The sequence below is a fragment of the Aythya fuligula genome, chromosome 5 (genome assembly GCF_009819795.1).
Source record: "Aythya fuligula isolate bAytFul2 chromosome 5, bAytFul2.pri, whole genome shotgun sequence".
NCBI lineage: Eukaryota > Metazoa > Chordata > Aves > Anseriformes > Anatidae > Aythya > Aythya fuligula.
Genome location: NC_045563.1, coordinates 2,878,138 through 2,890,776, shown reverse-complemented (window position 1 = coordinate 2,890,776; position 12,639 = coordinate 2,878,138). Strand labels below are relative to the sequence as shown.

The 12,639-nt window shown below is 40.9% G+C and overlaps 1 protein-coding gene across 2 annotated transcripts in view; it reads left to right on the top strand.

Moving 5' to 3' along the window:
* The window catches only part of MAP4K5 (mitogen-activated protein kinase kinase kinase kinase 5), a 68,338-nt gene that overhangs the window by 43,353 nt on the left and 12,346 nt on the right, over positions 1–12,639 (top strand). The window contains exons 14-23 of one of the 2 annotated variants that reach the window (XM_032188961.1): positions 1,162–1,220; positions 2,232–2,296; positions 4,820–4,864; positions 5,816–5,858; positions 6,314–6,524; positions 7,050–7,147; positions 7,263–7,304; positions 7,937–8,021; positions 8,114–8,193; positions 12,034–12,094. In XM_032188961.1, coding sequence (XP_032044852.1) covers positions 1,162–1,220; positions 2,232–2,296; positions 4,820–4,864; positions 5,816–5,858; positions 6,314–6,524; positions 7,050–7,147; positions 7,263–7,304; positions 7,937–8,021; positions 8,114–8,193; positions 12,034–12,094 — 789 coding nt within the window. The remainder of the gene's footprint in view (positions 1–1,161; positions 1,221–2,231; positions 2,297–4,819; positions 4,865–5,815; positions 5,859–6,313; positions 6,525–7,049; positions 7,148–7,262; positions 7,305–7,936; positions 8,022–8,113; positions 8,194–12,033; positions 12,095–12,639) is intronic. The other variant, XM_032188960.1, reaches the window with a different exon arrangement.

Below are 12,639 nucleotides of genomic sequence, written 5' to 3'. Positions count from 1 at the left end.
GTCATTCTTCAGTTGTGTACTCTAGAAATTCTCTCCTGCTGTTGGCACATTTGAGAAACGAAACCTGAAGAAACAATGCACAGACATGAATCTTCAATGATATTTTCATGGAATCATAGAATGGTTTGGGCTGGAAGGGACCTCACAGCCCATCTAATCCCAGCCCCTGCCATGGGCAGGGACCCCTCCTGCCAGTCCAGGCTGCCCCCAGCCCCATCCAGCCTGGCCTTGGGCACTGCCAGGGATGGAGCAGCCACAGCTCCTCTGGGCAGCCTAGGCTAGTGCCATTTTTCCAAAAGCAAAACTAAAACTTGCCTGTTATTCTGCTGTTCCATTTCATCTCATTGCTGCATAGTAAAGTTCAGGCAGAAACCTTTTATGACCAGTGTAGTCTTTCAGTTCTGTGATCTGTCAGACTTTAAGCCTTACTTAAAACATCAAAAACACTAATTGGAAGTACATAAAAAAAATTAAGAATGACTTGATAATTAGGAGGGCATCTTTTTGCATGAATACATTAGCTGTCATTCTGTGATAAGAAAACTAAAAAAGGTAGCATTTTGTGTTTGTCTTTATACTGTTTCAAGTTCACAAGCTAAACCTTTTCTTGACCTTGTTGGAGCACTTGTAATTTTAATAGCTGTCCTCACAAGGGTGTCTGTCAACTGAGGGCATTTTCTTTTCATAAAACCTTTTCTTTACTTTTAAAACGATGCTAATGCTCTACCCAGTTGGATCTAAGTTGAAATTTTGAGGGCAGAAACTGCCTTTCTTCAGGTTTGGACAAATGCCTGTTGTAATATAAAGACTAGCTGCTCCTCTGAGTCACGTACGTCTTGCTTTTAGGAAGCTTACTTTTAAAAGCCCCTTTTTTTCTTTCATGTGAATTTAAAAATAACATGTGGTTACACAATTACATTTTAGTGTGTTTTCATATTATGACTTGCTGTTTACTTTTCATCTGTTTCTTGTGGGTTTCAAATTTGTGAATTTAAGCATTTAGACAATAATGATATTTATAGTGGTAGTCATTTTATAGGCAAATTAAGTGTTGTGTACGTTATTTTGTTGTGCTACAACATGTGCTTCACTGTAGTAAGCATTGAAAGGACATTAGCAGAATGTTGTGTGTATTAAAGTTGACCATGTAATGTTTCGTAGTTGATAAGCTCCAGTTTGAGCCCCCTCTACGGAAAGAAACTGAAGCTCGGGATGAAATGGTAAGGACAAGTTTGTTTTTTCCTTCCTTGACTAAAATCATAGCACCTTCATTGTTTTGTGGTTCAACTCTAAGTAATTTAAGTCTGAAGTACAGAGTCATGAGAAGGCTACTCTTGGTCCCTGGACAATTGAAACATTTTTAAGAAAATGAATTGCCCTCTATGCTTTGTGCAGGGAGTCACGCTCAGATGAAAAAAACAGCAAGTGCCAATTAATTTGATAATGTGGAGAGGCTGTTCTGCATTTGAGTCCCTGATCTTACCATCATCAGCTTATTTGCTGCTTGTTTCTTGGAACCCAGCCAACTTGCATGCAGACTTTTTGCCCCCTGTGAGCTGCTGCTGTTTATTCCAGTTCTCAGCAGTTTACTTCAGATCAGCTAATTAACGTTCTTTTGGGTCAGTATGTGACTGTTTGAAAGGGCTCCATTTTTTAGTAAGTGTTGTGAATACCAACAGCTGCCATTAATTTTGATTTGGAGAAATCTTTGCTCAGCGTTCCAGAAAAATCCCAGTTCTATTTTTTTTAAAGCTGTACTCGAGTTCACCAGGTGGATACAAGTTCATCCTATTTGCATGTGATTTCAGAGACTTGTACATGTTGTTGCTGTTGAGGTCCCCTTGGTACAGTGGCAGGAATGCCCCCAGCCTTTCCTGACAGTATTTCATACGAGTTTGGAGGTGGCTGCACTATGTTCTCTTGCTGGAAGAGTGTCTTGGAAGTGCCCCGAGTGGAAAATCCTTACTGAGTTTTCACCATAAGTTTTTGCTTTCATGTTATTTAACGTTACTTGATACTGGCATTATACCATTTCCAGATGCTGCTTTTCAGTCTGAATCTAAGAAGAAAATATCTTTTCGATAATTGTTTTGTAACTATATTTTAAAACATTACCTCACTTAGGAATTTTATTTATTGCTAATGGGTCATTCTGGGAATCTCCCAGGCTTCTTCACGTGCTGTGAATTCAGTTTGTTAGGAAAAAAAAATGAAAATCTCTGCATCCTCAGGTGGTGGCAGCTGGCAATGACTTTGCTTCACATTGGAATCCTTTTGTAGAAGGTGGAAGCAGCAGGTAAGTACAGAGTTTTAAAACATCTTGTATTTCTGTGATTTAATGTGAAAATATAGTCTGAAAGAAATAAATTGAGGTGGAAAATCCAACCTTAAGCCCAAATTTATATTTAATATTTATGAAAGCAAGGGAGTTTTTACCCAGTTTTCAGTCATCCTTCTACTGTTGGTTGGTCATTGTCTTGGAGACTGGATTTTAATCTCTTTTAATGATGAACAGTAGTTTATTTTAAATTTATTGTAGCTCCCAGTTGTAGATGGAAAGCAAAGCATACACGGATGTCTGCCGTGCTGAAATAACATTGCCAAAGCCAATATTCTGAAGCAAAATCAGAAACCTTGCAAGGGCTGAGTTCAGGATCCTGCACTACCCTTGCACGTCTCTTGTGAGCCACTTCTGTAGTTGTGACATCCTGTGGCAAGTGTTTTCGCAGTGCTGGAGGTCAGGTCTTTGCCAGTAAGCGAAGGAGAAACCGCTTCTGAAGATTTAGTGGTGCGACTGCTGCTGTGGGTGTCTGCTTAGCACAATCTGTAATAACAGCTACGTAGTGTTAAGGGATGGAGTGTTTCAGGCAAAGATACCCTCGAACTGATTTCCTCTGGGCTAAAGCAGGCCTGATGTAAGGGAGCACAACTGTGCCCAAGTTAGGACTGAATTTACCATGTATGTGGCTTCCTTTTGCTGCAAACTACCAGATTCTGCCTTTAAAGGCAACCTCTGAATTTGTGTTGAGTGATATGAATGTTTAGTAACAGCGATGCACATCTGTAGGGAAAGATGGTATTTCGGTTCAAATAATTGCTAAGCTAAAAGAGCCTCTTTCCCATCTTTCTTTGGAACTGAGCAGCACGCAGTAAATTTCTTTGGCTTTTTTGCAGATAAAGTCTTGCATAAGCTGTCAGCTGACACTCCAGCCCCCTGGAAGGCTGACCTTGTCATGTAGATTGCTAGTGTTTGGGTCTTTTTAAGTTCAACCCATTTTTCTTTTCTCACTGTCATTGTAGTAAAAGTTCAGGGTGGCTTTCTAGACCTTGCCTTTCTCTATCCAGTAATGACAGTGGCTTCTTTCCTTCCTTTATTCATGATTTTTTGCTTGTGTGACCCTGATGAACTAAAAGATTTGAAGCCTTTCTCATGAGTGGTGAGTTTTGTGCAGACAGCTGGAATCTGCAGGGTCGAAGAGCAGGGAGGGAGGAAAGCTCTGATTTCTCATCTTCATATCCTCCCTGCAAAGCAACTTACTGATTTAATTCTGTTCCTGTCCCATTATTAAGATTGTCCATACCAGCCTATATTGCAGAAGGAATGTAGCTGTAGCAAACGTTGCTAGGGCTATGGATTTGTAAATAGATACAGATTGAGTACACAAGCTCTCTGATTGAAAGGAGAAGAGTCATAAAACTTCTGGATGGTCAGTCTGTGCCGCTCACTTGGAAGCCACTTCCAGTTTAAAAAGATAAACAGGAAATGCATAGCTCCTCTGTCCCCAGCAAGTCAGAATAACGCCAGGGATGTAAAGAGAGGATGCGTGCTGCGGGGAGACAGACAGCCGGCCTTGCTTTTCATGTCCTTTGGCTTTTATCAGAGTAATGGCGATTGCTATGTTTGACTTGGGAATTGTTTCAGTGGAAAGAGGCATACCAGAAATTGTGCCTGAAGATTGAACGTTACTTGTTGGCTCTTTCTATCCTTATTGTAGCATTTTAAAATGACTTTCTGTATAGATTTTCTGTATCATGGAGGTGTTTTTTTGCTGATGGGTAGGTTTTTTTTAGTATCTCCTGGTCACAGCTGCTTTTCCTTCAAAACAAATAAATGGTAGGGGAATTGTAGAACAATCCATGTTTGCTTGGGTTAGTTTTTGGGTAATATGTTTTGATTTTCCCATTAGCTACCCCTGTAGCCATTCCTCACTGGGTGACACTTGCTGTGGGACACGGAAGGATGTGTATAGTGGTGTGGGATTTGGGGGTGTCTGCACTGTAGGCTGACTTGTCTGCAGCGTCTTGGGTTGCAGCAGGCTTCTGGAGCACCGAGACAGCCAGCCTGCAACCTTTTGTTGGCTTTGGAGGAAAAGTTCCTGCTGTTATGGGAAACAGTCTGTGCCTTGAGCATACAACACTCAAGGAAGCAATTTTCCACTATTTCTTCTCTGCAAAGGCTTTTCTCCTTTTGTAACTTCCTCAGGTTTCTTTTTTTTTTTTTTTTTTTTTTTTGTTGGTTCTATTATTAGGCATTTCAGCAATATTTAAAATACCACGTAGGAAGAGGAAGGATTAGCTGATGGTATCTAGTGTGGAAGAGAGCTGAAATGATTCTTTGGGGGTGGGGGGTGAGGGAGGGAGGGAAAGGAAGCGACTGTGCTGAATTGAAAAGGGCTTAATGCAGCAAGAGAGAAGCACTGTGTTTTGTAAAGGGCTGGGAGATGCTCGTTACAAAACTAAAAGATGTTTTCACCAATCAGTTTGGTTGCACGTGCCAGCCTTAGAGCAGAGCTCCTAATGTTCTAAACGTTTCACCTAGGGGACTGCTTACAAAATTTGGCGATGGGAGTGAAGATGTGGAAGAGTGAGTGAACCTCCTTCGTGTACAGTTGCATTTACCCCGTGTGGCTCTCGCTAAGCAGGCAGTCTCCTGGCAAAATCTCATCCCCTAAAATGCTGCAGGCAGCTTTGCCACTCGTAGAAGCGAGGGCTGGTCGCGCTCAAAGAGCTAACGCACGCTTGACTGTTTTATCTGATCGTCTGGAGAATGTACGCAAAGCAATGCTTTCTTCCTTTGCTCTCCTTCCTGAGGTTATTTTAGGATGTATGGAAGTGCCTCACACTTGAAAGTAGACTTTGTGTTGACGAATCTGCCAGGCCTCGCGGTGGCAGTGGGCATGCAAATATTCCTTTGTGTTTGTCCTTGGGTTTGTGCAGCTCCTGTTACCCAGGAGGATCATCTGAGTGATCCAGAAGTGCACTGGAAAGCAGCAAGCGGCACTGAAAGGCTGTGAACCCTTGTGTTGGTTGGCCCAAAGTTGAGGTGCAGCTGGGGCTGCTGTTAGTAGATGTCCAGTGAACTTCTTTTGTCACTTTGGAAAAGCTGGGGAAGAACATTGCTCTGTGATTCACTGGCTGATCCAGAAATGCAGCATTTTCACTGGCAGGAAGAATTTTCGAGAAAAAACAAGTGCAAAAGTAAAATCCAAGCAGTGGAAGGGGGGTGCCTTCAGAGAACTAGTCCTTTAACATATGTGGTTTGCAAATTTCAATACCCTTCATCACAGAACACTCTCTAATGTCTACATTTATGAAAGAACATGAGTTTATCAAAAACTACACTTCTAACAAGATTAACATGCTTTTTTTTTTTTTTTCCCACCCTTGGACTTCTAGTTTAACCCTGTTCGTGCAAAGCTGTGATCAGTCTTTTCTATGCATCTGGCTTGTATCATTTTTTGTAGCCTTTGTTCTCGAGCAAGTCTATTTATATTGCTGATTTAACTAAGACAACTCCTGCACCTTTTTATTTCAGATCAACACTAAAGCGAGCAGGGCCACCTCCTCTACCTCCTAAGGTAAGTGGCTGTGGTTTTAGGCAGCAAAACCCCACTCGTGCAGCCTCTGCCGTGGTTACGTTGGATGCTCTCAGTAGGTTATAAATTCTCTTCAATACCATTTGCTTGCTGACTTCGTGTATTTTATGCTGACTTGCAGTCTGTACAGTCTTGACCTTTGGGAACTCCTGGCCTTGTGCACTGTTGTAGACAAAGTGAGTTTTAGGTATTTTCTCTGTAAAGAGAGCATGCTGTGCGGAATGTCCTCTCAGTCAGCATTGTGCCCGCTGCTGGGATTTTTCCATCAGAGAAGGAATACCTCTTAGATTATTCTTCTGACAAATGGCTTTGTTCAAAGGCTGATTTTTACATTTTTTTTAATATATAAGCAGTGTGAGTTGAACTAAAATTTGCTTTAAGCGTATGCTTCCAGATGCCATTTCCCAGGTAATCATCACCTCTTTTCTTTGTTGCAGCCAAGAATAAACAGTTACCCTGAGGAAAACCTGCCGGATGATGAGAAATCTCAGACGATAAAACATTTCCCCGACTCCCAGAACAGAGCCCCACCAGCTCATAGGAGACAGAGTATTCCTGTTTGTGGGCCTCAGACTGATTCGTCCTCCATTGGTATGACCAGCAGCATCAGTAGCCCAGGATTGCTCACAGCTAGATACAGCGACTTGGGTAAATGCATTGCATTTCCTAAAGGTGCCTTGATTCCTGTAAAAGGAAATCAGTTTGGGAGTCAGCTCTGGGTTCAGATGATCGTTATTTTAATACATGACCATGAAGTGAAACTTTACATGCGTGCTGGTTCATGTTAGAGCCATGACCCATGGTGGAAATGTCCTTCCCAAAGCAGGGATGCTCAGCCAGTCAATACTATTGCCTGCAGGAATAACATAAAAACAATGAATGTGCAGGAAGAACCATCTGTGAGGACATTGCCACAGCTTCATTCTCAATCCTGTTTAGCCTGGGGACTGTTTGGATAATGGGAAGCCTTCTTTTACTGTGTAGCTTTGCATGCAGAAGAGAAGCCAGCTGCTCTTGAAAAGGTTCAGCTACCTGAGAAGTGTATACACAAGTTGCAGAGTTCACTGTGCTCTACTCCCACTAGGCACAGGGAGAAGAGAGAATAGGGCAGCAAAATATTTTCTATTTTGTTATGCCAAGTGAGTTCCAAAATGTGCCTGGGCTTCCTTCTAGGAAATGGGGATGGCATGTTGAAACTCATTGAAGAAAATGCAGAAGGATCTGGACAAATCCCTCAGCTGCCACGTAAAAAAGAAAAAAGAGATTTTCCTGTAAGTATTGTGACTCTCAGTCTGATCAGTTGCCCTATTTCACATATCATTTCAAGCCAGCTAGTTTTATTTCAGTGCGTGGGAGCTATTTTATGATCTTTTTCTCTTCCCACAGAAGCCAGCAATCAATGGTTTACCACCCACGCCGAAGGTGCTGGTAAGAAGCCTCATTTGCAGTGGGAATTATTGCAAGTCTGCCCTCATGTCAGCTCTCTAGTGACAGAAGCTTTATGCTAGAACAAGCCACCACCTCATCTGGGCTGATGTGCATGTTGTAGCCAATTACTTTTCACTCAGTTATTTGTACTTGTTTCCTTTTCTTAAAAACTTCACATCCTGACTGGTGAAGGGAAGAGATGGAGATTTCACTGGCTCTGTGGGCTGTGATCTCCAGTGGCATTCGCTCTTTAATACAGAGAAAGGGGGAAAGGAGGTAGCAAATGGAGAGAGTGCTACTTACTTGAATGTTTCTGCTTGTTTTGCTTTCTTACACAGTTGCATAAGCACTCGAACTTCTTCTTACCTAGTAAGTAAGAATTGTCCATACCATTTTGAGCACTCTTTGCATTTCTTAACATATATGAAGTCTAGGAAAAGGTTTGGAAGGCTGCATTGTAATTGGGGGGAAAGGTAAAAAATACTTTTCATCAAAGCAGGTTAGAGTAAGTTTGTGTCTGAAGAGAAGAGAGCCATGCTGTGTGTACAGTTGTGTGTTAAGTAGCCAAGTGCCAGAAGTTAAGACCTTTATCCTAGAAACTTGTTTCAGGTTTCAGTTTTTGTGTCTTTCAGATGGGAGCATGTTTTTCCAAAGTCTTTGATGGTTGTCCCTTGAAGATTAACTGTGCAACATCATGGATACATCCAGATACTAAAGGTAAAGTTACTTTTTGTGTTTGTATGTTAAGGCTGCCTGTTACTGAAGTGCTAATGAGCTTGTGAAATAAACAATTTCTCTTAATTTTTTAGATCAATACATTATCTTTGGAACAGAAGAAGGTATTTATACTTTGAATTTGAATGAACTTCACGAAGCAACAATGGAACAGGTGATCTTTGGTGTATTGAACACACAGATTTAGTAATAGTAGGAAGCAAGAAAGTTTTATATTAAAGGGGGGTAGACAGGATGCCAGACTTTGTGGCATAAACTGATTCACATCGAAGTAAACACTGGAAGTCTTAAAATTAATAGTTCCCTTACCTGATTTTGTTGTTGCTCTTTATATAACACTGCTTTCAGAGGACCTCTGTACTAAACTAGCTTTCTTCTCCATGGAGACGACTGATTACCTACCTTTCCTTTCTCCATTTTATCTCCACTAGGTGGCATATTGCTTCTCCACTGCATGCTACCAAAGCCCTCAGCCATTTAGTTTAGTTGGTGGTGATATCACCAATAAGTATGCATTTGCTTCAGTTTTCTTGGGCTCTCTAACCCTTTCCAAAGAGCTTCCACTTCATAAAATCATGGTATTGCTACATTTGCCTTTTTAGAATCAGAAGCAGCAGGATGTTTTTGCAAGGGAGGCATTGACAGAGGCTGCTAATGAGATGTACACCTGCAGCTTTCAAAAGCAGTTCACAAAGGCACTTCAGGCCTCTAAAGTGTTACATTCAGCCACGACATGGCACTGCTCAAAAGCCAGAGGTGATGAGGTGGACACTGATGACTAATAGTGAGAGAAAGATGATTTCACAGAAAGGGCATTGTATAGGTGTCTGTGCTTAAGAGGAAAAAAATCCTTTGTTTCTGGGAGCATCTTGTTAGAAGACAGAAATTCAAGGGAAAAAGAAAAAGGGAAGCAATTCAGCAAGGTTGGGGAGGGGATAGTTTGGCACAGACAAAACAAGAGAAGTTTATAAATGGCTTGATGGTGAGAAGTCTGAATTTGAATGCAGTATATCGAGAAGACCCTTTCACATTGAGAGAGATGACCATGTACCTGAATGCAGTAGAAGAACACTGAATATGAAGTTTGTTTTTTTTTAATCTTTTTGTAGCATCAGCAGACATGGCATCATAGAATCACAGAATGGTTTGGGTTGCAAGGGACCCTAAAGATAAGCGAATTCCAGCCCCACTGCCATGGGCAGGGACACCTTCCACATAAGGAATAACTACTATTTCTAACAGATTTCCAAAAAATGTGCTGACTACTGTTGGAGGCCACCTGGCCCTACCTCAATTATCTCTTCCCTCAGTCAGTAAAACTAATCTGTTTCTTCGTATATTTTCGTAATTTATTTTATGTGACAGTATTCTCTGAACTCTTCCAGATGCTTTTTTATATCCTATCAAGAGGTTAGACATGGTAGTGGTTGGCAGAGTGAACGTAGCACTGTCTAATTATGACATTTAATGCATCCCCAAATGAGTTTCCTTTCCTGTAAGAGCATCCTCAGTTGGCGGAGGTTAAGTGTGATTCACTACAAACCCCAGAGGCTTTACAGCAGTGCTGCAGCCATGCCAGTTGTTTCCCTATTTGCATTTATTCCTTTCATGATTCCTCCCCACTAAATGTTGGTGCTTGAGATTTTTTAACTGTTTCTCCAATTTTTAATTCTGGTGACATCCTTCGAAGTGCTTGTTGTCTCTCCAAGGATAGTATCTGCTGATTTCAGAAGCATTCTCTTATTCCATTACTAATTTTTTAGCAAAAATACTGAATAGAACCATACCTAGAAAAGACACTATATCTGTAGGCTGCTTCTTTTCCCCTACTAAATAGCGAATTTCTGATAGATACTCTTGTTTTCATATCTTCTTTTTGCATTTTCTTCATATTTTCTCATTTTGCCCTTGGAAGCAGCATGCAAGATGAAGTCCTTCACATATACTTCATATCTGACTGTTTCACTGCACCCAGCAGGGCAGTTTTTCTGCTGAAAAAGGAAATTCAGATGTTCAAATGCAGCCCCTTCTGTATAAGTCTGCACTAGCTTCTCTTGTTATCCTCTTGGTAATTAAAAAGTGTGTGGTGTGTCCTTGTGCTACCCCGGATGACCAGGCAGTCCATCAGACCTTTATGCAGCTCTCAGAGTTCAGCCTAGGTGCTGTGCTCGTCCTTCCTGAGGTCCTTGGTTGTCTTCCAACAGTTTTTGAAAATAATTGTTACTGAGGCCTTGGGGTTTGAGCCAGTTCTTAAGTACTGTTAAGGAAACTTGGGGGGCCTGCTGACATGAGTGCATGTAGTCAGAATAATTATTAGTGTGTTTTTTATCTGATTCTAGCACAAGTTTCTACCCCAGTGCTAGTAACTGTGCTAATCATGCAGTTCAGATTAATTTTCTTTCCTGTCAAGCTGGGGTCCTCGCCATTTGTTTTCCCAGTTACTAGGAGTTGAAGTTGCCTTTGTGTACTCTGCATTGGTAATCGGATTTGCATCTTAACTTCTCTTAAGTTTCTTTCTTCAGGCTTATCCTGTGATTTTTCTATTCATCCTCACACCCTTGTTTCCATTTTCTGTATATGTCTGTGTGATACTTAAGGTTTGGGGTGGAAATAACAAATACCCATCTTGTGGTAGCTTGGAGAGGGTTCACAGAGAGCAGCTGTGCCCCTTCTCTTCCAGTGGCAGCATCACATGAAGCTAACAGGAGCCTATGTAAAAATAAACAGGGGGTAACTGGCCTGGGATGTTTTGCTCTGGGGAGTTACAAATGGTAGGAGTTACGTGAGTTCAGAGGGGAGCCTGGGCAAATTCATGGCAGATGAATCCACTGAAGATCACTAAGAGCATAAAAACCCCTGTCTGACTCGGCAGGTTTCCAAGCTGAAGAAACTTGGCACCTGGCAGAGCGCTTGGTGCAGCGTTATGTACGTTGTTTTCATGGGCTGAGCATTTTTTAGGAAAGATTTTGTCACTTTATAGTGTCTGTTGGAAGTAGGTGTTAGTTTAGGCAGACATTTGCTTGAACCAGCAGAACCCCTCTTTTTAGATCCTTGATTCAAGCATCTTCTGCTCTGTCATGCAGTGGTTTCTCTCAGTGGACGAGTCTGCTGTTGTCTTTTTTTTAAAGTATCCTTTCAAAACAGCTCGATCTTACTAACTCTTCCTTCTGTTCATGGAATTTCTTCTCATGGGAGGTCCTTACCTACGAATCCTCATCAATAAACTCAGTCTCTTTAAAAAAAATAAATAAGTAAATAAAGATGTATCCTTATTCCTTCCATTGTTGACTCCTGAATGCTGTAATTTTCCTATCACTTAACACAAGTCCCTTCCTCCTTCAGGTTGTCAGGAGGCTCCTAGCTTTAAATGTTCTCAGACCTAGGTTAGCTGCCTATGAGTAATTTCTTTACTCTGAAACAAAAATAAGTCCCGATGCCTTCCCTGAGCTGCCTGTTTACAAAGCAGTATGCTAACATAAATAGCCAGCAGATAAGTCCCACAAAATACAGGATTTTGTGCTAATTCAAGTTACTTAGAAAATATGACTGCCTTTTTTTAGTTTTCCATCTTCTGACTTGTTTGGGGCTTCGTGGGCTTCTGTAATAACATTGCTGTCTCTCTAGCTGTCGTTCCTGAGCAGGCTGTGTCTGTCTGTATTTGGTATTCCAGTCTTGCCAGTTGTCCCACTTCAGCTCTCTGCTGCTAATTAAAAAATAAAGAAAAATTAAAAAATAAAGAAAATTTGAAGTTTTAAAGTTTCAGGGTTAGAAGAGGAAAGGAATGAAAACTGGTTGAGCCAAAAAATAAAAAAATAAATAAACAAACTAAGCAAGGGGTCCAAAGGAGTGAGTTAAATGGGAAAATGTAGTTGAAGCTGGGACATTCTCCAGCGTCCATCACTGCAGGAATGGTGACAGATGTGGAGCTGGCAGGGAAAGCCATGGTTAGAAATTCCTGTGTGCTTCTAGTAATGGAGATAATTTCTTTCTTCAGTTATTTCCCCGAAAATGCACCTGGCTGTATGTTATCAATAACACCTTAATGTCCTTGTCAGGTATGTATAAGCAGAAAAAATATAAACGATTAAAATTAACGTTCAGTACAATGTCTGTGCATTGCAGTGAAATAGAAAACTGTAATTATTTCGTGTGTTTGTATAGAAAGTTTTGCTTCATGAGTGTTTTAATTTGAAAAACTTTCATAGATAGGGTTTGGCAATACTTCTGCATTACCAAAATGGGGCTGTTGGACAGCATGTTCGGTATGAACCAGATTTAGAAAATAAATACACCCTAAAAAAAAAGTTTTAAGTTAAAGAATAGTGAGGTGGCTGTGAAATACTACCAATCCATCAGATGGATTCTTAAAAAAAATAATAATAATTAAAAAAAATCAGCAGTTGTGGAATTTTTTGGCAGGAAACAGAGGTAGTGTGGCATGCAGACTAATTGTAGGGTTGTGCCTTTGAACGTACAGGGTTTTGTGTAGCACCACTTTTACTGATTTATAAAGATGTCCTGATAAAATGAATTGTTGTTGTGTAATTACAGCCTTCTAAAAATGTGTGCATAAAACTAACTTTCAGAGCTTTTTTAGTGT